The sequence below is a fragment of the Salvelinus fontinalis genome, chromosome 25, assembly GCF_029448725.1.
Source record: "Salvelinus fontinalis isolate EN_2023a chromosome 25, ASM2944872v1, whole genome shotgun sequence".
NCBI lineage: Eukaryota > Metazoa > Chordata > Actinopteri > Salmoniformes > Salmonidae > Salvelinus > Salvelinus fontinalis.
Window position 1 is genome coordinate 6,570,218 of NC_074689.1, and position 26,325 is coordinate 6,596,542.

Here is a 26,325-nt window from a genome sequence, read left to right on the forward strand (position 1 = left end):
ATGACTTTTATACATTCTAGTATTTAAATGGTCAATCTGTGATTACTTCATACATTTTTTTACTTTTAAATTATTAACACACCCATTGATTCTTAAAGAATATAACTTATATGAAAAATGCATCATAAGTTTAGTCCAATTGTCATTCCCCATCAGAACCCAAAATATATTCTTGTTCTACTCAATGGAGCCCATTTTGCCATTCCCACTGTCTTAAAGCAACACAGCCGTCCCCTCCTGTACTCCCTGTTCACCCACGACTGCATGGCCAGGCACGACTCCAACACCATCATTAAGTTTGCAGACGATACAACAGTGGTAGGCCTGATCACCGACAACAACGAGACAGCCTATAGGGAGGAGGTCAGAGACCTGGCCAGGTGGTTCCAGAATAACAACCTCTCCCTCAACGTAACCAAGACTAAGGAGATGATTGTGGACTACAGGAAAAGGAGGACCGAGCACGCCCCCCATTCTCATCGACGGGGCTGTAGTGGAGCAGGTTGAGAGCTTCAAGTTCCTTGGTGTCCACATCACCAACAAATTTGAATGGTCCAAACACACCAAGACGGTCATGAAGAGGGCACGACAAAGCCTATTCCCCCTCAGGAAACTAAGATTTGGCATGGGTCCTGAGATCCTCAAAAGGTTCTACAGTTGCAACATCAAGAGCATCCTGACTGGTTGCATCACTGCCAGGTACAGCAATTGCTCGGCCTCCGACCGCAAGGCCCTACAGAGGGTAGTGCGTACGGCCCTGCTGCCGTACGCACAGTTTTTACCCCTAACAGTTTTTACCCCTAAGCCATAAGACTCCTGAACAGGTAATCAAATGGCTACCTGGAATATTTGCATTGTGTGCCCCCCCCAACCCCTCTTTTACGCTACTTCTACTCTCTGTTTATCATATATGCATAGTCACTTTAACTATACATTCATGTACATACTACCTCAATTGCCCTGACCAACCAGTGCTCCCGCACATTGGCTAACCGGGTTATCTGCATTGTGTCCCACCACCCGCCACCCGCCACCCACCACCCACCAACCCCTCTTTTATGCTATTGCTACTCTCTGTCCATCATATATGCAAAGTCACTTTAACCATATCTACATCTACATACTACTGCAATCAGCCTGACAAACCGGTGTCTGTATGTAGCCTCGCTACTTTTATAGCCTCGCTCCTGTTTTTCACTGTCTTTCACTGTTGTTTTTATTTCTTTACTTACCTATTGTTCACCTAATACCTTTTTTGCACTATTGGTTAGAGCCTGTAAGTAAGCATTTCACCATAAGGTTGTATTCGGCGCACGTGACAAATAAACTTTGATTTGATGACTGCTGTTGTGTTGCCACCCTGTAGCACAGCAGTTCCACTTTGCTTTTCCTCTTGTCTCTGCAGACTATAACAGGTGACCTTCCCCAGCCGTTTTTCATAGTAGAGAACGCTCAAAAGTATGTGACACATTTTCTGAACATCTGTTTTCAATTCAGTCTAGCAATCATAGGGTGAAGAAACTTCAAAGTGTCACACAGGATAATACACATTGCAACAAAGGATGGTGCATTTACACCACAGAAACCATGACATCAGTGGTTCTAAGCCCACCAAGGATGAGGTGGGGAAGCTTCCCACTGGGGCACACCACGTCATTTCAGTGTGGAGAATCGGGTAATATTTGTTAGATATGTTGAACAATGAGATTCCATCCTCTTTTTACCCACTCAAAAAGACAGCCAAAAGTTTTTTGAATTCCAACTGCGTTATCACTATGGCTTCAACCATCTAAAAGCACAAGCAAATTCCAAATGAAAATCAATATCTGATTTTTGGTTTAGTTGTCACCGAAATGTGTTATCGCTGCGCCTTCAACCATTTTAAAAGCAAAATAAAGTTCAAATGGGAATACAATGTCAGGTATTTAGTTTATTTCTACAAAAACTTAATGTGTTAACACTGCTTCATCTAATAGCACAACCAAATGACTTGGATTACAGTTGAGATTACAATGCCGTTTGAGATTCTGTGCAGATTATTCTAGCAATTGTGAAGATTTCCACAGACCTTCGACCCAGAACATGCACACTTTTTATGATTACGTAAGAAGGCATTTGTGTTACAGTAATATCAAAATGTGGCCATGGATGTGTTACTCATTTTAAGGTTGAATAAATATTGTTACATTAGTTTGTAAAACAGCCTTAACATTAGGCTGTTTATTTATTATTATTTCAAAAGTATTATTGAATTGTGTTTGATCAGTCGCGTGTAGTCATGGATGCCATGCTTCCACCAAAAATGTACCAAAAATAAAATAAAATAAAAATTGTCTCTCTGTGTTTCATAATTTTCCTTCAATTCACATGATGCTGAATAGATTTCACTGGAGAAAGCATTCGAGCGAGCGAAGCAGCGCCCCTCTGTATGTGTAGGCCATCTATCTGATGCTGTCTGGTAAAAACGAGTATGACATTGTTGCCGCCCATAGCAATGAATGCAAGGCAAGCCACGAGCATTTCCCCTCTCTTGATAAATAAATCGATAAAATAATAGCCAATCAGCGTTAAGCTAAACTGAGTGAGCTCAACTGTGAATGGTCCTGGTGCACAAAATACGTGTCATGTGAAGCCAGTTAGGATTTGGCTTCACACCAATCACATCACATCAAAAGCCAATTGTCATTGACAGAAAAATATTGAAATGTTGCATCTCATTGTGTCGTTATTCTCTGTTGGCTAGCTAGCTAGCAAGCTAAAATGGTCCTTTTCCTAAATTAGCCAAGGATGGAGATTTGGACTTGATGTTTTACTTAATTATCCGTACTGGCCAATGACTATAACAATGATTCTGATCCAACCAGAATCTCATACATTGTGCCACTGGCCTGATAGGATGGAAGTTCAATATGTATCTAATGTAGTTAACTAGCTGGCTCATCATTGCCCATGAAAAGAAGTGAGGCTAATGAGCATTTTAGCCAGGTAGTTAAGGACAACAAAAACTAAAGGCATGTACAGTGCCTTGCAAAAGTTTTCATCCCCCTTGGCGTTTTTCCTATTATGTTGCATTACAACCTGTAATTTAAATGGAATTTTACTTAGATTTCATTGGTGAAATGAAATGAAAAAAATGACTTGTTTCAAAAAATGTGAAACATTAAAAACAGAAAACTGGTGAATGCATACAGTATTCACCCCCTTTGCTATGAAACCCCTAAATAAGATCTGTTGCAACCAATCACTTTCATAAGTCACATAATTAGTTAAATAAAGTCCACCTGTGTCAAATCTAAGTGTCACATGATCTGTCACATGATGTCAGTATACATACACCTGTTCTGAAAGCCCCCAGAGTCTGCAACACCACTAAGCAAGGGGCACCACCAAGCAAGCGACACCATGAAGACCAAGGAGCTCTCCAAACAGGTCAGGGACAAAGTTGTGGAAAGGTACAGATCAGAGTTGGGTTATAAAAAAATATCAGAAAACTTTGAACATCCCATGGAGCACCATTAAATCCATCATAAAAAAATGGAAAGAATATGGCACCACAGCAAACCTGCCAAGAGAAGGCTGCCCACCAAAACACACGGACCAGGCAAGGAGGGCATTAATCAGAGATGCAACAAAGAGACCAATGATAACCCTGAAGGATCTGCAAAGCTGCAAAGCTGAAAATCTGTCCATAGGACCACTTTAAGCTGTACACTCCACAGAGCTGGGCTTTACGGAAGAGTGGCCAGAAAAAGGTTATTGCTTAAAGAAAAAAATAAGCAAACACATTTGGTGTTCACCAAAAGGCATGTGGGAGACTCCCCAAACAGACGTAAGAAGGTACTCTGGTCAGATGAGACTAAAATTGAGCTTTCTGGCCATCAAGAAAAACGCTATGACTGGCGCAAACCCAACACCTCTCATCACCCCGAGAACACCATCACCACAGTGAACCATGGTGTTGGCAGAATCATGCTATGGAGATGTTTTTACATTTACATTTACATTTAAGTCATTTAGCAGACGCTCTTATCCAGAGCGACTTACAAGTACATACATTCATATATCTATATATATATATATTTTTTTTTTTGTACTGGCCCCTCCGTGGGGACTGGTAAATTGATCAGAATTGAAGGAATGATGGCTTGGCTTGCCAGCTTGCCAGTTAGCCCTATTGACCTATGAACTTACCCATTCACTGAACCGTCTTTCAAACAGGACAATAGCAACAGAGATGAAACAAGATATACACAAAACATCCATTTTACTTCATAATTATCAGCCACAGTAGTTGCAGTTCATTCGGAAAGTATTCAGAGCCCTTTACTTCTCCCACATTTTGTCAAGTTACAGACTTATTCTTAAATTGATTAAGTAAAAACAAATCCTCATTAATCTACACACAAAGCGAAAACACGTTTTTAGAAATGTTGGCACATTTTATTACAAATTATAAACAGAAATACATTTTTTACATAAGTATTCAGACCCTTTGCTATTAAACTCGAAATTGAGCTCAGGTGCATCCTGTTTCCATTGATCATCCTTGAGATATTTCTACAACTTGATTGGAAAGGCACACACCTGTGTTTATACTTGTAAGGTCCCACACTTGTCAGTGTATGTCAGAGCAAAAACCAATCCATGAGGTCGAAGGAATTGTCAGTAGAGCTCAGATACAGGATTGTTTCAAGGCACAGATCTGGGGAAGTTACCAAATGATGTCTGCAGCATTGAAGGTCCCCAAGAACACAGTGGCATCCATCATTCTTAAATGGAAGCAGTTTGGAACCACCAAGAGTCTACCTAAAGCTGCCCGCCCGGCCAAACTGAGCAATCGAGGGAGAAAGGCCTTGGTCAGGGAGGTAACCAAGAACACGATGGTCACTCTGACAGAGCTCTAGAGTTTCAGCAAATGTATAAAAATTACAGGATGCGCCTGACCTCAATTTCAAGTTTCATAGCAAAGGGTCTGAATACTTATGTAAATAAGGTATTTTAGTTTTAAATTTGTAATAGATTTTCAACAAAAAAAAGAAAAGATTTTTGCTTTGTCATTAAGGGGTATTGTGTGCAGATTGATGAGGAAACACATGTATTTAATCAATTTTAGAATAAGGTTGTAACTTTAAAAAATGAGGAAAAAGTCAAGGGATCTGAATTCTTTCCGTAGGTTGCAATATGGCTTTTTTGGAGGGGGTTCCTCTGTGATTTTAGCCACACACCGCTAGTGTGTTTGGGAAAGGGAAAAGAGGATACCTAGTTTGGTTGCCATTGTATCCAAATATCAACATTTAAAGGATATGCATCTACTGCTTAGATAGTTAGATCTGAGCCACTGGCTTATTCCTATTATTTTATTTCTTTAATTTTTAATTTTGGTTTGAGATGGAGACGTGAATCCTCATATCATTTGTTAACTTGTTGACAATTAATAGACTATTTAACGTGCGTCGCAATCAAATATCAACATTTGAAGGAGACGTTTCTTTTTCTTGGATATATCCATCTGTGCCTCTGAATCTGGCATTAATTCCAGTTTGTCTACAAATTAATAATTGATATGTTGGATTCAAGTCTCCATCAATGTACCATGTCATTTAGGTTAAAAGTTGGGTGCAAAAAATACGAAATGCCCTTTGATGATGTTTTCCAAATCCAATTTGTTTTCACGTCCTCATACAGATATTTGGGGTTGAAATTACGTGGAAACAATGTTGATTCAACCAGTTTTTCAACCATATCCCCAGTGGGATATGCCTAGGGTTTCAAGCTTTAGATGATTTTAAATGGAATCTACAAGTTCATAATAATTGTGTTGTATTCACTTCTCCATCTCAAGTCAAATCAAACGTTAAACGCACTTTAAACACAGTTTCCGATATTTTTACTTACATTTTTGGTTGAGATGGAGATTGAGATGTGTTTTGCCCCACTCCCCTCCCATCCCACCCTCCCATCCTGTCCAAAGCCTGTTCTTCATCTTATTTCCTCCCCCTGTCCTGTGGTGAACCAGCTGGAGAGCCTAGGGAACCTGATCTTTTTGGAAGCTAAGGCCACTGAAGAAAGAAGGGGAGTACTTGCACAGCAGCATCGCCATTTCCCTTTGGAACAGGCGACCAGGCCGGATGGTGGGAACCCAAGCGCAGTTTCTGATTTATGCTTCTCCCCGTCCATTAGCCTGGAAAGGGTTGACATGTTACTTGAAACAAAAGGTGGACCTGACAACAGGCAGCTGTGGTTTTGGCTAGTGGATCACAAGCGTGTGCATGACTACAAACCTTTCGTTCATACAGACATTGCGAAACATTTTCAAAAAGCTCTGAAGTGATCATGAGATCATAGGCCGACTGTAGAAAAGAGTCAAAAGAAAGTTTCTGCATTTATTTGAGGTAAAGATGACTCAAATAGAATGACCACTTGCTTGATAGATCGCCACTTATTGGCAGATGCTACAGTACTACCTCTGAAACTGCCATAGTCTGCTTACTGTAGGTACTAAAGGCACATAGTCAGTGCTACCTCCATCAGTGCATATTTTGTCACTTCAACAACCAGTATCATCCAGTCCTCAGGAACCACCTCACAAAATGCAAAACATCAAAAAATGTTAAATAAGTGTCTCATGAAGCCAATACAGTTTGTTTCTCCACTGTATAGTTTTTGTGAGGGTGAACAGTGCAATGCTTCAGAAGTTAAGAGCTGTGTGAGGGTGAATGCCCTCTCTATCGTCGCGCCCTTCACCCCAATGCTCAGAGGATGTCCCCTGGTGGAGGAGGCTCGTGAGGAGGTCCAGCAGCCGCTTCTGGACAGCCCGGTCTTGCTCCTCGTCCTCGCCCCCCGCAGTCTCGACGCACTCCTGCACCGCCCGCTGGAGGTCCACCTGGAGGGGGAGGCCCGCCTTGGCACCCAGCAGCGTGGGAGAGAACCAGGGCCTAAAGATCTTCTCACAGATCACCTGTCCAGAGCAGAAGAGGGGGTGACAGACCAGAGAGGAGTGAAGAAAGGAGGAGAGAAGAGGGGGTGACAGTGAGAGACCCAAGAGGAAAGAGGGTAACAGAAAGTAGAGAGAAGTGGAGGGGGCAATCAGTAGTCATTGTGAGAGTGACCTACTGTTCCTCTGTTCTTATTTAATTATCACTGGGGTCATTATCAGTCATATTCTTATTACACGCCAATTTGAAGGGGACATAAGCCACCCAGACACAAATCCCCTCCTTGACCCCTGCGGTCGTTAAAAGACAAAGCCTCTATTGTCTCCTGGATGGCAGGCAGTACAATGGAGAGGTAGGGGTCAGCGAGGGTTGCGATAAATGATCAGAAGTGGAAGAAAGGTATCGCAGCAGCCACTTGTGGCCTAGAGGTGGACCTGGTGTAATCACGTAAACAGCATTGTCTGGGAGCTATCCACTTCTCCAGTGCATCCGGCAGTGTGAGTGACAGCAGTATGTCAATTTATCAATTGGATGCGTAGTATGTCAAAGACTAGGTATTGACTCAAAACCGGTTTTCAAACAAACTCAGATCCGCAAACTGCGTACTGCATTTACTTTTGGGTTGGGATTCAATCTGATTGCAGATGTGGACAATATGCCATTTAAAGGTCATTTCGATTGACATGTGCAGTGTTCACCATGAATTTGGTCTCCACGAACACAGAAATATTGCCTTTATAACGTGCATTGCTGTAAAAATGCTATCGGATTGGATCCCGGCCTCAAGGGTGATATGCGTGTGATCTCCGCGAATGTCTGGGAAATGATATTTAAAAATGTATTTCCGTGTGCAAGGCATTAATAATTTGCATTAGATTACATCCTTTACAATCCCTTGCAATTCGTGATTTATTTGGATCTATGCCCCTTGACACTAATGATACTATTGAGGAACTCCTGAAGACTTATCTAACCTGGATTTGCTTCTTGTATTATGATCATGCTCTGAAAAACCTTAGTGTTATCATAAGCTATTAACATTCCTCGTAGCACCCAACTACACACTCATAATTAAAGTAATTAAAAGTTGAGGGCTTTAGTATAGATATTGAGAGGATCAGCCAAGTTACAATTTAACAACTTGTTTAATTGTGATGTGTAGAGTGAGTTGAAAATACAATGAACAACATGTAAATGCAACATGCAACAATTTCAAAAGTTTTACTGAGTTACAGTTCATATAAGGAAATCAGTCAATTGAAATAAATTAATTAGGGCTTAATCTATGGATTTTACATGACTGGGAAAATAGATATGCATCTGTTGATCACAGATACCTTTAAAAAAAAAAGGTAGGGACGTGGATCAGAGAACCAGTCAGTATCTGGTGTGACCACCATTTGCCACATGCAGCGCAACACATCTCTTTCACATAGAGTTGATCAGGCGGTTGATTGTGGCCTGTGGAATGTTGTCCCACTCCTCTTCAATGGCTGTGAGAAGTTGCTTGATAATGGCAGGAACTGGAACAATCTGTCGTACACGTTGATCCAGAGCATCCCAAACATGCGTTAATGAGTGACATGGCTGGTGAGTATACAGGCAATTGAAGAACTGGGACATTTTCAGCTTCCAAGAATTGTGTACAGATCCTTGCGACATGGGGCCATTCATTATCATGCTGAAACATGATGTGATGGCGGCGAAGGAATGGTACGACAATGGACCTCAGGATCTCGTCACGGTATCTCTGTGCATTCAAATTGCCATCGATGAATTGCAATTGTGTTCGTTGTCCGTCGCTTATGCCTGCCCATACCATAACCCCACCGCCACCATGGGGCACTCTGTTCACAACGTTGACATCAGGAAACCACTCACCCACGCAATGTCATATACACTGTCTGCCATCTGCCCGGTACAGTTGAAAAGGTGATTCATCTGTGAAGAGCACATTTCTCCAGCGTGCCAGCGGCCATCAAAGATGAGCATTTTCCCACTGAAGTTGGTTACGACACCGAACTGCAATCAGGTCAAGACCCTGGTGAGGATAATGAGCATGCAGATGAGCTTCCCTGAGGTGGTTTCTGACCGTTTGTGCAAACAATGTTGGTTGTGCAAACCCACAGTTTTTTCATCAGTTGTCCGGGTGGTTGGTCTCAGGCGATCCCGCAGGTGAAGAAGACAGATGTGGAGGTGCTGGGCTGACATGGTTACATGTAGTCTGTGGTTGTGAGGCCGGTAGGACGTGCTGCCAAAAACTCTAAAAAAACATTGGAGTCGGCTTATGGTAGAGAAATTAATATTACAATTTATAGCAACAGTTCTGGTCAGTTCTGGTGGACATTCCTGCAGTCAGCATGCCAATTGCACACTCACTGAAAACTTTTTTCAACCACTCCACATATTTCTTGTTTAGTTTTGGCAAATCGGTTAGGACATCTACTTTGTGCATGACACAAGTAATTTTTCCAACAATTGTTTACAGACAGATTATTTCACTTATAATACACTGTATCACAATTCCAGTGGGTCAGAGGTTTACATACACTAAATTGACTGTGCCTTTAAACAGCTTGGAAAATTCCAGAAAATGATGTCATGGCTTTAGGAGCTTCTGATAGGCTAATTGACATCATTTGAGTCAATTGGAGGTGTACCTGTGGATGTATTTCAAGGCCTAACTTCAAACTCAGTGGCTCTTTGCTTGACATCATGGGAAAATCTAAAGAAATCAGCCAAGACCTCAGAAAAACAATTGTAGACCTCCACAAGTCTGGTTCATCATTGGGAGCAATTTCCAAATGCCTGAAGGTACCACGTTCACCTGTACAAACAATAGTACGCAAGCATAAACACCATGGCACCACTTAGCAGTCATACCACTCAGGAAGGAAACGCGTTCTGTCTCCTAGAGATGAAAGTACTTTGGTGCGAAAAGTGCAAATCAATCCCAGAACAACAGTAAAGGACCTTCTGAAGATGTTGGAGGAAACAGGTACAAAAGTATCTATATCCACAGTAAAACAAGTCCTATATCGACATAACCTGAAAGGCCGCTCAGCAAGGAAGAAGACAATGCTCCAAAACCGCCATAAAAAAGCCAGACTACAGTTTGCAACTGCACATGGGGACAAATATCGTACTTTTTGGAGAAATGTCCTCTGGTCTGATGAAACAAAAATAGAACTGTTTGGCCATAATGACCATCGTTATGTTTGGAGGAAAAAGGGGGTGGCTTGCAAGCCGAAGAACACCATCCCAACCGTGAAGCACGGGGGTGGCAGCATCATGTTGTGATGGTGCTTTGCTGCAGGAGAGACTGGTGCACTTCACAAAATAGATGGCTTCATGAGGATGGAAAATTATGTGAATATATTGAAGCAACATCTCAAGACATCAGTCAGGAAGTCAAAGCTTGGTTGCAAATGGGTCTTCCAAATGGACAATGACCCGAAGCATACTTCCAAAGTTGTGGCAAAACGGCTTAAGGACAACAAAGTCAAGGTATTGGAGTGGCCATCACAAAGCCCTGACCTCAATCCTATAGAAAATGTGTGGGCAGAACTGAAAAAGTATGTGCGAGCAAGGAGGCCTACAAACCTGACTCAGTTACACCAGCTCTGTAAGGAGGAATGGGCCATAATTCACCCAACTTATTGTGGGAAGCTTGTGGAAGGCTACCTTACATTTTTACCCAAGTTAAACAATGTAAAGGCAATGCTACCAAATACTAATCGAGTGTATGTTGACTTTTGACCCACTGGGAATGTGATGAAAGAAATAAAAGCTGAAATAAATCATTCTCTCTACTATTATTCTGACATTTCACATTCTTAAAATAATGTGGTGATCCTAACTGACCTAAAACAGGGCATTTCTATTGGATTAAATGTCAGGAATTGTGAAAAACTGAGTTTAAATGCATTTGGCTAAGGTGTATGTAAATTTCCGACTTCAACTGTATTTGTACGTATTGAACATTTCTGGGATCTTTAATTTCAGCTCATTAAATATAGGACCAACAGTATTTTTTTCGTTCATCATAGTATGGAATACCGTTCATATTTCGATGCAACCATACATACCTGCAGGTTGCTATTCCTCCGCTTTGAGCTGCACTTTTTCGTCTTCATGTTGCATTTGGATATGCAGTCGAAGAAGTCGCAGTCGTCGTCGTTAGTGCAGTTCTGCTCGAGGATGTCTCGCATTTTGGGCTCGAAGAAAGCCATGTCCACATCTATAGCCACCACCTGCAGAACAGCACAGAGAGAGGCGAGTAAGTGCCGGAGTCTGGTCAAGTTGCATTGCATTGCTGCCAACTCCGGAGCTCACACTGACCACAGAGGCAAGGATTCAATTGTACAATGTATTAGGCCTATCCTTTCTTACATCCACTACTTTTCAGTCTTGCTTTTGCCCTTTCATCCATCTCCCTATTCCACTGTCTGAAAAACACATTTTTTTTAAAGGGAGGGTAATAAATCAAGAATATTCAAATTGTAAGTATTCCTGTTGGATATATTTGGAATTTGTCATTGACGTGATCATAGAGAAAAAAAGTATTCATTTTCTCTCACGTTGCTGTTTAAGGGAGTTGCTGTTTTATCTGCATGGCTTGATGTGTTTGTCCTCTTTGCAATAGATGGCTTGTGAAGAATGACTCCACTGCAGCACTTCATGTCAGCTACAGCTGATTTATGGCAGAACACGCCACCAAATAAATAAAACCTGTCACCGTCGAACCTTGGAAGGTCTTAGTGATCAGTGAAAATAAGAGACAATAAGCATACAGATGCAGATCAGACAGACATGATAATAAGTGCTATTCTCAACGAAGCAAGCCAACCCAACATATACCCCAATATACTTTTAATATATACAATATACATTTACATTTAAGTCATTTAGCAGACGCTCTTATCCAGAGCGACTTACAAGTACATACATTCATACTTTTTTTTTTTGTACTGGCCCCCCGTGGGAATCGAACCCACAACCCTGGCGTTGCAAGCGCCATGCTCTACCAACTGAGCCACACGGGGCCCCTAGCCCCTAATATACTGTTTACCCCAACATACGTTTAATATACACAATATACCCCCTCAATATACCTCCCCCCGTATACAACATAGACATTTCACTTCCTCTGTTTGTTATCACATGAGAAAACGGAAGCAGAGATCAGCTGTATCCCCTGGAGCTATATACTTAGAAAAACAGAGGAAGGAGGGATTGAAAGTCTACTTTGTTTTCATTTACAGAGCAGCTGAAACATAAACAATAACAAGTTTCCTTTGGCTTCGTCTCCTTTCTCCTGGTCTTTGTTCACATTATCACATGAGCTCACGGTTTGTGTAAACCATGATAGGTACGATAATATTAGGTTTAATTTCAAACAGTGTAATCTTTTGAACATCGATGCTTTCAAAAAAGTGTAAACTTACCAGCAATTATACAGGGAAGAAATTACGAAAAAAAGGTTTGCAAACCGGGTTTTCTTCGGAACATTCACAAGCAAAATAAAAGCTTGCATGTTACTTTTTATCTTCAAAGGGTAATTTGCATTGGCATTCTGACCCGCATGCACATTACACACTAAATTATGTCCATATAACAATGGTTATCTCATTAAGGGCCTCATCAAAGTAATGTTTTCCAGTCACGAATGCCGCTGCAAAAATGATAATATGGTGTATAACAATGATGTAATTTTCTCCATCCTAAAATAGGAATAAGGATTTCCTTTCAAGCTAAATATGCGTCATAGTTACATAAGCCAAGTCTACAGACCCTGAAAAGAATACATATGTTTTTCATTGATTGCTCAAACAGCTGTTTATGGCCCTTTTATGGAAATCAAATGAAAATGGTGCCGAGGACTGTAATGCCCTCTGTTCTCACACTATCCTTTTGTGTGAATGATGTTAGCTTTTCATTCCACTTACGTGACCTATTCAGAAAATAGTTATGCCAATGTTGATGTCTGTTCATGCTATGAATCACCCATCAGCAGAAATACAACACAAATCCAATGCAAGCTGTTCTTTGCACCTTGCTCTCAGTCCTTGATAGGTCATAATCAGCCAAATATGCACAGGTTTCAAACAGACAAAACTAAGGTTAAAACCAATGTAGTACAATGTTGATAAATGGCACAAGCGGCCATTTTTTGTTCTTGTGGAAAACAATTAAACAGCCTGGAGCCTCGTCATTCTTTATACACCGCATTGCTCTCATCAAACTGTTTGCACTCTGCGGATGAATGTGCCGCTGTATTGTGTGGATAAATTAACTCATGCTGGAATGGGTGTAAAATCGGGTCGGTCTGTATGTCTTAGTGTGAAAAAAGGGAGCTAGATTTCCTAACCTTGTCTTGTCTACACAGGAATAATCTAAACTCCCCCACTGAAGAGAAACATATCTCAGATCTATGACGGTTACCCAGCAGCCGTTTTGGGACTGTTTTAATGACAGCTTTTCCTTCACGCAAGGCTCCCCTGTTGTTTTGTGTGAGGGACTCAGCAACTCTTTGCTTTGAGGTGTGTGCGTGGTAGTTGAATGTGTGTCTATGGGTGTACTGTGTGTGTGAGTGTGTGTTCCTTTGTAGGCTCAAGTGTGTGTGCAAACGTGCTCGGCTCACCGTAAGGTCCTTCCGGATAGCAAAGTTCTCCGGCTTGATGTCACACAGGTGGAGGCGGTGCGAGAAGTCGTTGTCGAAGCGCCACGCCATGTCCAGGAAGCTGAGGGCGATGCGGTTCACCATGTCCCTCGCCGTCCATGGGCCCGCCGATACCTCCTCCAGCGAGAAGATGTTCTGGTCCCAGGCGTGGCCTGCCGACAGGTACTCCACGGCGTAGAAGTGTCCGCAGGAGCCCAACACCTTGGCTAAGTGGCGGCTGAGGTCATGCAACACCCTCAGGAAGGTGTACTCCTCCTGCTGGAGCAGGGACCACAGCGATGCTAGCTCGGCCCGCGAGTAGGTCCGCCCATGCTCCCTAAGCCTCTGGCCCCACAGCGGCGGCAGCGAGGCGTTTCCGCTTATATCCAGCCCCAGGGAGTTCCTGATCTCCAGGGTGGCGTAGAAGATCACGTCCAGAGGAGAGAGCTCCTCGGCTGGGTCCTGGTACTCCAGGAGGCCCAGGCTTTCATATGAGGAGAAGTTTTCCAGTTTGGACTTGAGCACCACGGGTGTGCCACGCCACCGGGCCTCGATCACCTTCTTACCGTTCTCGTAGTAGAGGCAGCGCTTGTACTCCACCTGGCCGCTCACGCACAGGTCCTCGCACAGGTCACCGGTTAGGGCGCCCTCACGATACTCCTCACACTGGGACAGATAGACAGACATAAACACACACACAGACAAAATCAAATTATTTTCGGTGTACATAATACGGTTGTCATGCATTTGAGGGAAAATCAATTTAGCAGAAAACAGTGGCCATTTTTCAACAAAATGTCATTTGTAGTCCATGTCTCATCCTAATAAGGGAATGGCACTGTGTGTTTGTGCTACTGAACCTAAAATGGGCAATTCTGTACGCATCAGTACATTTGATGCGTGTTTTTCAGTTGATGGTGAATTATATCACATCACACTTCAGACTCGGCCTCTAACCTGCTCTCAATGTCTCGGATTAGCGAGCAAATGGGATTGTTATAAGTCTCGGTGCATAGATGTCGGTCCAGAGGTTGGAAATTATTAGTGTTCCTGGGGGATTAGAGAGAAAATTCCTCTCTGCCCACATTCCAAAGTATAGCTGTCATCTTGAGTTGGTCACGATTTCAACGAGATCAGATGCGTAATGGCCTTTACTGGGTTGCATGGCATTAGCACTTTAGCCATAGCCGTGTTTCCCTTATCACCAACCCTCACAATGGTTTATTGGTCCTTTACCACCCTTTCCTCTGTGGCCTCTCTTACACGTTACATTGAAATTGTAAGCCTACAAGCCTAGGTCATACTTTATACACAATGTAGTGACACAATGCATTTTTATTAATTGGTGAAATAACACATGTAATTCTAAAGTAATTACACTGGTAATAATTTAAAACAAAGCCGCTGAGGACAATTTATTTTCATTACAATTAAGTGTTGTCCATATAGCGTAATTATATTTATATTTCACAAAATAAATTAAGAGTCAACAGTATTGTCCTGATATTTAATGCACTATATAATTTCCTTGAGCTTCATACTATGGATGTATTGGCAGACTTCACTGCGCTCCAACTTTGCTCTCTGTTAAGCTGGGTGACATCACAAATGAAAGTGGCCTGTCTCAAGCTGTATCATGTAGTTTGACGGCCACTGCAGCCAGCTAAAATACCTAAGTGTCCTCCCCTTATCTCCAGAGGGTTGAACTCGGAGACCCCTGCAATTATTTTGAGGTCCCTAATGTGCCCTTAAGATCTCTCTGCACTATGTAGGCTAACCTGTGATGTGGCCATAATGTTCCAGCCTAGGCATCTGGCCCAGGACAAATCTTTTTTTTTCACCCTTTTCATTGCGGCTGCCACGTTCCACACGTACATTTTAAATCCCTGTATTTCATGGTACTTGCAATCATTTCGAACTGCAGCTGTTTATACTGTAGCTTCTGTTTGCATGTAAACTTTCCCACCATTGTGGTTGGACTTTGTGCACGTCTGTCATGGTGTTTTACTTGCATTTGTATATGCGTTGGAGTTTACAATGTACATGTAATTGATTGTTGGAGAAACCAATGTATATAAAGACCCCTGTCTGTCTGTAAAGCGTTGAATTGTGATTAATAACGAAAGTGAATTCCAAATGAACATGGCTTCAGCTATAGTTTCTATGTCATACTATCAGTTGTAGATATGTACAGACGAGCCACAAAACAAAAGCTAAAGTTAAGAAATAGCCCACAGCATGTTTGTGTTGCGTTTCAAACTCTAACTAATGACAAACAGCAAATTCTCCAGTGAACACTGAGAGTGTCGTATCAACACTGAACGTGTGAATTCTGTGGACCCATATGCACACCGGAAACAATGTTAAATTGCTTAGTTTAAAGCCTTAGTAAAATATTTGCCTTGCTTTTCTAGTAAATTGTCGAGTTACCACCCATGGCTGTATTTGTTAGTGACAGAGACGTGGTTGTTGCCTTCACACATTTTCAATCCGATGGACGTCACCAAGTGAGAACCTAAGCGAATATGTTCTACATTTTTTAAACAATTAACACACTAGCATACTTATTTCATAAGGTCTTATTTTGAGGGCCTAGTTTTACCCTAATATAGGGGCTTTAAACGTATCACTTTGAGCAAAAACCACAAACATAGATATTGAAACAAACTATTCTAAAAATCAACCTGCAAGCAGGGAAATATGATGATTATAGTTTTGGTTTTGGTTCAAAGTGATGTGTACCTGTATTAGGGTAAAACTAGGCCCTAAAAATAAGGTCTCAGGAAATGTGTTTGGTATTGTTTTAAACATTTATTTTTGAATTATAACATATTCACTTAAGATCTCACTTGGTGAAGGCAACAACCATGTCTCTGTCACTAACAAATACAGCCATGGTGTTAAGTCTACAATTTGCTTCAAAGGCAAATATTTTAATAAGGCTTTACACTAAGCAGTGTATTAAATTAACATAGTTCAGGTGGGCATATGGGTCCACAGACTCAACCCTTTCAGTGTTGATTTAACACTCTCAGTGTTTATTTTGTTTGAATTAACATTGGATCATTTTCTGGCTAGGAATAAGTGGTTCAAGGGAAACAATACCCTCCAGACTTTGAAATAGTCCACATCCTTAATGAACCTTTGGCTAACCAGGCAATTGGTTAACCAGCCAAGACACATCATCATGATTGTAGGGTTTGGATGAAGCAGTGAAAAAATCAGTTTTTTTTTGTTTTCTGTACTTTTCTTTCTTTTAAATTTTCTTTCTCGAAATCCCCAAAAAGACAATGAACAAAGCAAACATTTATTGACCATCAATCAGAATCAAGGAAATATCTGTTGACTGAGCAAAACCTAAATTCTGTCTCTGGGGCACATTCCATATTCTAAAGTGCAAATACATTGACCTTAAAAGGCACAACAAAAGCGAATCACATAAGTTTCTGATTTAACTCAACGGCATGGTTTACTAAGTGTTTACACCGCTGCAAAGATCGTTCCACTTTACAGGATCACTTATATTGTATTCCTATTCTATGACTGGAATTCAATCAAACAGAAAGAGCCAATGTTTACAAACTACTGCCCATTTACACACACTTTATACTCTGAAAACCGAAGGCATCTACCTATGAAGAGAGTCTACCTGGAAGTGGCAGTAGGCGTAGGTTTTTACAGTATTCATCATTCTGTAATCGTATTAGGTCATGGGAAATGGAGCTATAGCGTAAATAATGTGAAATCCCATAGCATGTGTGTAATAACAAACAAATCGCTTGAAATTAGATTAGTTTCAATGCATGTTGTGAATTTTGTTAGATTCCTGTTATTCAAATAATCTTAACAACAAAATAATTTTGTATAATTGCACTTTGGGTCCTTATTGAGCTCTCCCCTTGGCGGAGTAATGGTTAAGTCTGGAGTGGACCAGTGTGCCTGTGGTCTGTCGAGCGGAGCGCAGCCCGGCCCAAGCGTTGGTCAGAGTAGGCATGTGGGGAATGTCCTGCGACAGTAGCCTTAGCTCTACTTAGATTCCTCTCCCTCACAACACTGGAAAAATGAGCCTGAAAACAAAGATCTGCTCAAATATGTCCAGAGAATACCTTCTAGTCGATAGACAATCGTATAAATGTATACGTTGTAGCCTAGATTATATAGGCTTACATTTGGCTCGAATTGCCAAGCGGGAACAATGTGAGAATTATTTTGGCTCACTCGCGGCCAATGTAAGCCAGTACTGTAAATCAAATCAAATCAAATCAAATCTTATTGGTCACATACACATGGTTAGCAGATGTTATTGCGAGTGTAGCGAAATGCTTGTGCTTCTATTTCCGACAGTGCAGCAATATCTTTCAAGTAATCTAACAATTCCACAACAACTACCTAATACACACAAATCTAAGTATAGGAATGGAATAAGAATATATACATATAAATAAATATGTGGATGAGCAATGACCGAGCGGCATAGGCAAGATGCAATAGATGATATAAAATACAGTATAAACATATGAGATGAGTAATGCAATATATGTAAATATTATTAAAGTGGCATTATGAAAGTGGCCAATGATTTCAAGTATGTATGTAGGCAGCAGCCTCACTGTGTTAATGATGGCTGTTTAACAGTCTGATGGCCTTGAGATAAACGCTATTTTTCAGTCTCTCGGTCCCAGCTTTGATGCACCTGTACTGACCACGCCTTTTGGATGATAGCGGGGTGAACAGGCAGTGGCTCGGGTGGTTGTTGTCCTTGATTATGTTTTTGGCCTTCCTGTGACATCGAGTGCTGTAGGTGTCCTGGAGGGCGGGTAGTTTGCCCCCGGTGATGCGTAGTACAGACCGCACCAGGCTCTGGAGAGCCCTGCGGTTATGGGCGGTGCAGTTGCGGTACCAGGTGGTGATGCAGCCTGACAGGGTGCTTTCAATTGTGCATCTGTAAAAGTTTGTGAGGGTTTTAGGTGACAAGCCAAATGTATTCTGCCTCCTGAGGTTGGAGGCGCTTTTGCGCCTTCTTCACCACACTGTCTGTATGGGTGGACCATTTCAGTTTGTCCGTGATGTGTACGCCGAGGAACTTAAAACTTTCCACCTTCTCCACTGCTGTCCCGTCGATGTGGATAGGGGGGTGCTCCCTCTGCTGTTTCCTGAAGTCCACAATCATCTCCTTTTTTTGTTGACCTTGAGTGGGAGGTTGTTTTCCTGACAACACACTCCGAGTGCCCTCACCTCCTCCCTATAGGTTGTTTCGTTGTTGTTGGTAATCAAGCCTACTACTGTTGTGTCATCTGCAAACTTGATGATTGAGTTGGAGGCGTGCATGGCCACTCAGTCATGGGGGAACAGGGAGTACAGGAGGGGGCTGAGCACACACCCTTGTGGGTCTCCAGTGTTGAGGATCAGTGAAGTGGAGGTGTTGTTTCCTACCTTCACCACCTCTCCAAGACGCAATTGCACAGGGTGGGGTTGAGACCCAAGGCCTCAAACTTCATTAGCTTGGAGGGTACTATGGTGTTGAATGCTGAGTTGTAGTCAATGAACAGCATTCTCACATAGGTATTCCTCTTGTCCAGGTGGGATGGGGCAGTGTGCAGTGTGATGGCGATTGCATCATCTGTGGACCTATTGGGGCTGTACGCACATTGAAGTGGGTCTAGGGTGACAGATAAGGTGGAGGTGATATGATCCTTGACTAGTCTCTCAAAGCACTTCATGATGACAGAAGTGAGTGCTACTGGGCGATAGTCAGTTACTTCAGTTACCTTTGCCTTCTTGGGTACAGGAACAATGGTAGCCATCTTGAAGCATGTGTGGACAGCAGACTGGGATAGGGAGAGATTGAATATGTCCGTAAACACACCAGCCAGCTGGTCTGCGCATGCTCTGAGGACGCAGCTAGGGATGCAGCCTTGCGAGGGTTAGCATGTTTAAATGTCTTACTCACGTTAGCCACAGAGAAGGAGAGCCCACATTCTTTGGTAGTGGGCCACGTCGGTGGCACTGTATTATCCTCAAAGGGGGCAAAGAAGGTGTTTAGTTTGTCTGGAAGCAAGACGTCGGTGTCCATCACGTGTCTGGTTTTCTATTTGTAGTCTGTGATTGTCTGTAGACCCTGCCACATACGTCTCGTGTCTGAGCCGTTGAATTGTGACTCCACTTTGTCTCTATACTGACATTTCACTGTTTCCCGCCTTGTGGAGGGAATATCTACACTGTTTGCATCCGGCCATATTCCCAGTCAACTTTCCATGGTTAAATGCGGTGGTTCGCGCTTTCAGTTTAGAGCGAATGCATAGTAGTACCATAACTGATACTATTGTTGTGTGGAGTGTGTATTTGGGTGTACATTGTGTTTATTCATTTTAAAATGGAGAAGAGCAACAAATGCATACATTTTGAGGGCACTGAGTGGGTTGCCTGTTTTACAAGAAGTTCAGTTCACTGGGACTAATAGTTTTCCAAAATTATGTTTGCACTATACACAACATCATTGCTGCTTGTTGGACTCAAACTAAACCAATTTATTCAGTGGCCTGAATAATGTTGTATTGATTGATAGTTTAGCTGTGGGATTCAATTCTTCGTCATATTGTTTCTAATCTCAAAAGGTTGGTTTATACTAGCACATATATTTACAGATCACGAAAGTTACTACAGATATTATTAAATCAGATCACAATCAAATCAAAGCTTCTACATCAGCATTGCTTGCTGTTTGCGGTTTTAGGCTGGGCTTTTGTATGAGCACTTTGTGACGTCTGCTGATGTAAAAAAGGCTTTATAAATACATTTGATTTGATTTGACCACAGATATTATATTAATGATTTGTATGGCCTGTTCCATCTCCACAAGTGGGTTTACATACCTGTGAAGCCACACAGTACATACAAGTTGAGTGCTACTATTATCACGGTATCATTAACCAATCATGTTATTCACAATGGCATGACATAAAAGGAACACAATAGCATATTTACAGTTTCTTTCCAGATGGTAGAATATATAATGTGTGCTGTTTGTAACAGCACTGCAATTATCCTATGAAACACAACCATCATTAGAATTCACATTGTCGCGGCCTTGGCATCATTCCCTATCTCCAGGCAATGCCAATTTATGGCTGGCTAAATGCGTGCATAAAGAATTTTAAAAAGCCAAGCTGTAGTGTAAGCGCCAGAGCAGAAACCTATTAAGGTGTGCAATAAAAAGCTTAAGGGATTTGTTCAATTAGTAAAGGCTGCCGAAACCACAAAGTCCCTATTGCCAGCTGAGAGTCAAGCTCCCTTGCCATTGTGAGAAGTTGTTCCAAGCAGGGTATATGCTTCATCGTTGCAAATCAAGAAACCGTAGATAATCATAGAAATATTGGGACAATGTTAGTCCCTGTGTCTATCGTCAGGATATGGAGCATTTCCATCAAAGTTCGCCCTCAAAGTCAAGGTATCAGTGTAATAGTGTCACGCCCTGACCTTAGAGATCCTTTTTATGTCTCTATTTTGGTTGATCAGGGCGTGAGTTTGGGTGGGCATTCTATGTCTGGTGTTCTATGTTTTTTATGTCTATGTGTTTGGCCTGGTATGGTTCCCAATCAGAGGGAGCTGTCTATTGTTGTCTCTGATTGAGAACCATACTTAGGTAGCCTGTTCTCACCTGTGTTTGTGGGTAGTTCTTTTCTGTTTAGTGTTTGTATCACCTGTCAGAACTGTTTCGGTTATTCCCTTTGTTATTTTGTATTTAGTGTTCAGTTTCAAATAAATAATATGAACACGTATCACGCTGCACCTTGGTCCTCACCTTCTTAATCTAAATGCCGTTACAAACAGGTTTCATCTAGTAATTCAAAATACCATCAACTGATAAATAATGGCCCAGTGCAGTCCATAACGTGATATTCCTATGTTATATACAGTACCAGTCAAAGTTTGGACACACCTACTCACTCCAGGGTTTTTATTTACTTTTACTATTTTCTACATTGTTTTTATCAAATATATGTGTATCAAATACATATGTTTTCCATCAAAACTATGAAATAACACATATGGAAACATGTAGTAAACAAAAAAGTGTTAAACAAATTTGAGCTGTTCTTGCCGTAATATGGACTTGTTCTTTTAACATATAGGGCTATCTTCTCTATACCACCCCTACATTGTCACAAGACAACTAGTTGGCTCAAACATATTTAAAAAGGAAAGACATTTCACAAATTAACTTTTAACAATGAACACCTGTTAATTGAAATGTATTCCAGGTGATGGAGCTGGTTGAGAGAATGCCAAGAGTGTGCATAGCTGTCATTAAGGCAAAGGGTGGCTACTTTGAAGAATCTCAAATATAAAGTACACTGCTCAAAAAAATAAAGGGAACACTTAAACAACACAATGTAACTCCAAGTCAATCACACTTCTGTGAAATCAAACTGTCCACTTAGGAAGCAACACTGATTGACAATTAATTTCACATGCTGTTGTGCAAATGGAATAGACAAAAGGTGGAAATTATAGGCAATTAGCAAGACACCCCCAATAAAGGAGTGGTTCTGCAGGTGGTGACCACAGACCACTTCTCAGTTCCTATGCTTCCTGGCTGATGTTTTGGTCACTTTTGAATGCTGGCAGTGCTTTCACTCTAGTGGTAGCATGAGACGGAGTCTACAACCCACACAAGTGGCTCAGGTGGTGCAGCTCATCCAGGATGGCACATCAATGTGAGCTGTGGCAAGAAGGTTTGCTGTGTCTGTCAGCGTAGTGTCCAGAGCATGGAGGCGCTACCAGGAGACAGGCCAGTACATCAGGAGACGTGGAGGAGGCCGTAGGAGGGCAACAACCCAGCAGCAGGACCGCTACCTCCGCCTTTGTGCAAGGAGGAGCACTGCCAGAACCCTGCAAAATGACCTCCAGCAGGCCACAAATGTGGCCACAAATGGCCACAAATGCAAATAAATAATGATATATACTGACATCAGACAGCATAGAAACTATCTGTCTAAACAGGAAAAAAGGTTGGGTGGTTTTAGTTCTGTCCTGTCAACCTCGGCACACAATGGTCAGTTTGACCCTAAAGAGTGGCTACTTTTTGAGCTTGGCCAACATTAGGTCCTGCAACAATGTCAAAACCAGAACCGATGGACTGTTGGCCGATTGCACTGGGCAGTTTGCCAAAAGGGAGTCGCAAAAGCAACCACTGTTTGTCTATTTTGTGCTCATTTCTTGTCTGTCCACATGATATACTGGACTAGCTGCATTTAAAGGGGAATTTGAAAGCATGTTTGGGGTTATTTATGAGGTTAAACATTTAAGCAATTGGCAGAGTAAATGTTGATGGGAGACAATGGAGTTCATGTAATCATAACATGAAATCTAGCTATTATTGCCTTGTGTATTTAGTCATATTTTGTGTCATTAAATTAATGGCTGGATAATCAGCAGTAGCTCATTGTGTCAGGTTAGATACCCACCCTGAGTCTTTTTTTCGTTTCATATTTAGAGGACAGAACATTCCATGGAATCAAAGGTCATCGTTTATCTGACCAAGGCCTTTGCCCCGAGGCGACAGAGGGGTGTAACATTTCCTCAGTGAACTGTCACTGCACTCAAAACACTGTCAAGAGAGAACACACGACTGTGTGTCATCCATAGAAATTAAAGTCAAAGTTATTTATTGCGCGGGTCATTTGGCTGGCATTTAATAAATGTCCATTTCAAAGGGATGGTGTTCATCGGCTTGCAAGCCTCCCCCTTTTTCCTCCAAACATAACGATGGTCATTATGGCCAAACCGTTCTATTTTTGTTTCATCAGACCAGAGGACATTTCTCCAAAAAGTACTATCTTTGTCCCCATGTGCAGTTGCAAACCGTAGTCTGGCTTTTTTATGCCGGTTTTGGAGCAGTTGCTTCTTCCTTGCCGAGCGGTCTTTCAGGTTATGTCTATAGGACTCGTTTTATTGTGGATATAGATACTTTTGGACCTGTTTCCTCCAGCATCTTCACAAGGTCCTTTGCTGTTGTTCTGGGATTGATTTGCACTTTTCGCACCAAAGTATGTACATCTCTAGGAGACAGAACACATCTCCTTCCTGAGCAGTATGACGGCTGTGTGGTCCCATGGTGTTAATACTTGCGTACTATTGTTTGTACAGATGAACGTGGTACCTTCAGGCGTTTGAAAATTGCTTATGGACTTGTGGAGGTCTACAATTGTTTTCTGAGATCTTTCTTTTGATTTTCCCATGATTTCAAGCAAAGAGGCACTGCGTTTGAAGGTAGGCCTTGAAATACATCCACAGGTACACCCCCAATTGACTCAAATGATGTCAATTAGCATCTAAAGCAATGACAGAATTTTCCAAGCTGTTTAAAGGCACAGTCAATTTAGTGTATGTAAACTTCTGACCCACTGGAATTGTGATACAGTGAATTATAAGCGAAATAATCTGTCTGTAAACAATTTTTGGATAAAAGTAGATGTCCTAATCGACTTGCCAAAACTATAGTTTGTTAACAAGAAACTTGTGGAGTGGTGGAAAAAATTGTTTTAATGATTCCAACCTAAGTGTATGTAAACTTCCGACTTCAACTGTATATATTATATTATATTTTTTCAGTGCAAGTTGAATTACCTTTGGAAAAAATGGGGCAAAGCTTTAGAAATCCAGCCCTTTCTGTCTTGTGTGGTTTTGGCAGTGAAGTGATCTTGGTTAGCCAGAATGGGATAAGTTACTCTATCGTCTTATGATTTGGGTGAGAAATAACAACTTCGGTCTCCACCTACCTGGAAGAGATTTGTGTCTCACTTCCACAAGTGACACACTGAAGTGAAATTTAATCGCACACTCAATATTGTGTGTAATCTACTGGTTCAAAAGTGCGCTTTATGTGAAAGCTTTAGAACCAAGAAGTAATCCCAGAAAGAATTGTGATTCTTTTGTTTGAGGTTCAGGGCCACTTCTAGAAGTTAAACCCAGATGAGTATCCAATCGTAATTTTATTGAAATACAGTTAAGTCTCACTGTATAGTTTATCAAATCAAGACTTACTCAGGGGAAAAAGCGTAGAGAAATAAAAACATGGAAAATGTCTAATGCACCATGTCTTACAGTTTTATTACTAACAGCAATCATTTTTGAGAAAATGTCCTCCCCATTAAATGTATTGTCGTGAAATGCCTCGAGGGCTACGGAAAGATGTTGGGGCTGAAACATTAGTCGGAGTACTTGGTGTAGAGCTTTTGGCAGTGCAGAAATAATTCTATATTTTCCCTTACGAAAAAAGATTGCAGTCAGAGTGCAGTATAACTGCAATACACTGTAGTATAACTGTCGTTAGAATGCAGTATAACTGTAGTAGGACACAAATACTGTGTCCAAAATAACACAGCCGACTGCAGTTACTGCACTTTCACTGCAGTTTCAAAACTTCAATCTTTTTTTGTAAGGTTTAGAGCAAGTTCATTAAAAGGCATATATCTATAGTACAGAGGTTAAGAGTAAGGGAGAGCGAGAGAGAGGAGCAACTGAAGGCCTTTTTATGTCTACTACTGCTTAGGAAATGCTTCTCAATTGAGTTGTGATGTTTTTTTGGTTTTTCCGCTCTACATTCTCATGGTATCCTGTCAATTCGGCTTAATCCCATCACAGTGTGAATGTTGCTTGGTATAATTCAAAAGGTATTTGTCCAAGACAGATAGATGTCTATGGATTAAATAACTTTACCTTGAGAAAATATTTTGAATTTGTCTACTCTACATTATCTTCATGTGTAATATTGCTTGGCTTAGTGTGTGGTTTGTGTTATGTCATACACACACACACACACACACACACTAAGTTGTGTTTATCAGTATTCACACTAACCTCAAGTTCAGTGTCAACATCAGAATGGAAGTGTGAGTCCGCTGTCTCCATGTACTGTACTCACCACTCTCTGCAGGATCTTCTTGCTCTTGTCGTCCGTGCAGTAGTCGGAGAGGATGGTCCGGTGCACAAACACCAGGCCATTGAGGAACACCCAGGAGCCGAACCAGAGCAGGGCGAACACCAGCGTGCTCCTGCGGCACACCTTCAACCCGAGCCACCTGAGCAGACAGCGCCCCCGCGATGGCTCTGGCCCCATGGCCCTCCGCAACGACCACATCTGTTGACCGCAACCCCCTTTCAACCCCTGGTTAAACCGCTCAGGGGTGAAAGCTAATTAGTCAGCACCCACTCAGCTCGATTGTCTTGCATCTCTGGTAGAAGTGGCCGTCTGGTGTTGGGGAGCTGCAGGGCTGCTGGTAGGGTCTGTCCTGCTGGGTACATGCTCTTCTGGTTTCTCCTCTCTCTCTCTGCCGCCTGGTAGCTCCCCATGGCTGGCCCGTTGACTGGCTGGCCGGTGCTTGTCTGGAGCCCCCCCCCCTGTCCCCCTTGAGACAGCTGCTGGTTCTTAAACTCAGGCGCTCTGCCCCATTTGGTTTCCTTCTCCTGGGCTGCCTTCCCAGCTCCCAGCTCCTTCCTCTTTGTGTGTGTTTTTGTATGTGTGTGTGTTTTTCCTGAATAAGCATAGCCAAGTGCACTGATTGAGAGGCTGTGTTGTGAGTGCACGCACGGCCAGTCAACTGCTCTGAGCACCTCTTCTACGCTACACTCTTCCTATCAAACTGGAGAGACTCCCCTGCAGTTTTCTCTCTCTCCTGTCTTATCTCTACCCCTATTTCCATTATTTTTTCACCATCTGTCTTTCTC

General features: G+C 42.0%; 1 protein-coding gene and 1 non-coding gene across 2 annotated transcripts; both read right to left on the minus strand.

Moving 5' to 3' along the window:
• Window positions 1–1,917: 1,917 nt before the first annotated feature.
• Window positions 1,918–26,325, minus strand: LOC129822813 (divergent protein kinase domain 1C-like). The gene is made up of 4 exons (XM_055881238.1): window positions 25,523–26,325; window positions 13,579–14,262; window positions 11,024–11,188; window positions 1,918–6,958 (listed from the first exon to the last, which is right to left on the minus strand). Exons 1-4 carry the CDS (start codon window positions 25,736–25,738, stop codon window positions 6,689–6,691), a joined length of 1,335 nt encoding a protein of 444 aa, XP_055737213.1. The 5' UTR covers window positions 25,739–26,325; the 3' UTR covers window positions 1,918–6,688.
• On the minus strand, window positions 11,907–11,982 carry trnaa-ugc (transfer RNA alanine (anticodon UGC)). Its single transcript has one exon. It is a non-coding gene; the product is annotated as a tRNA-Ala (tRNA).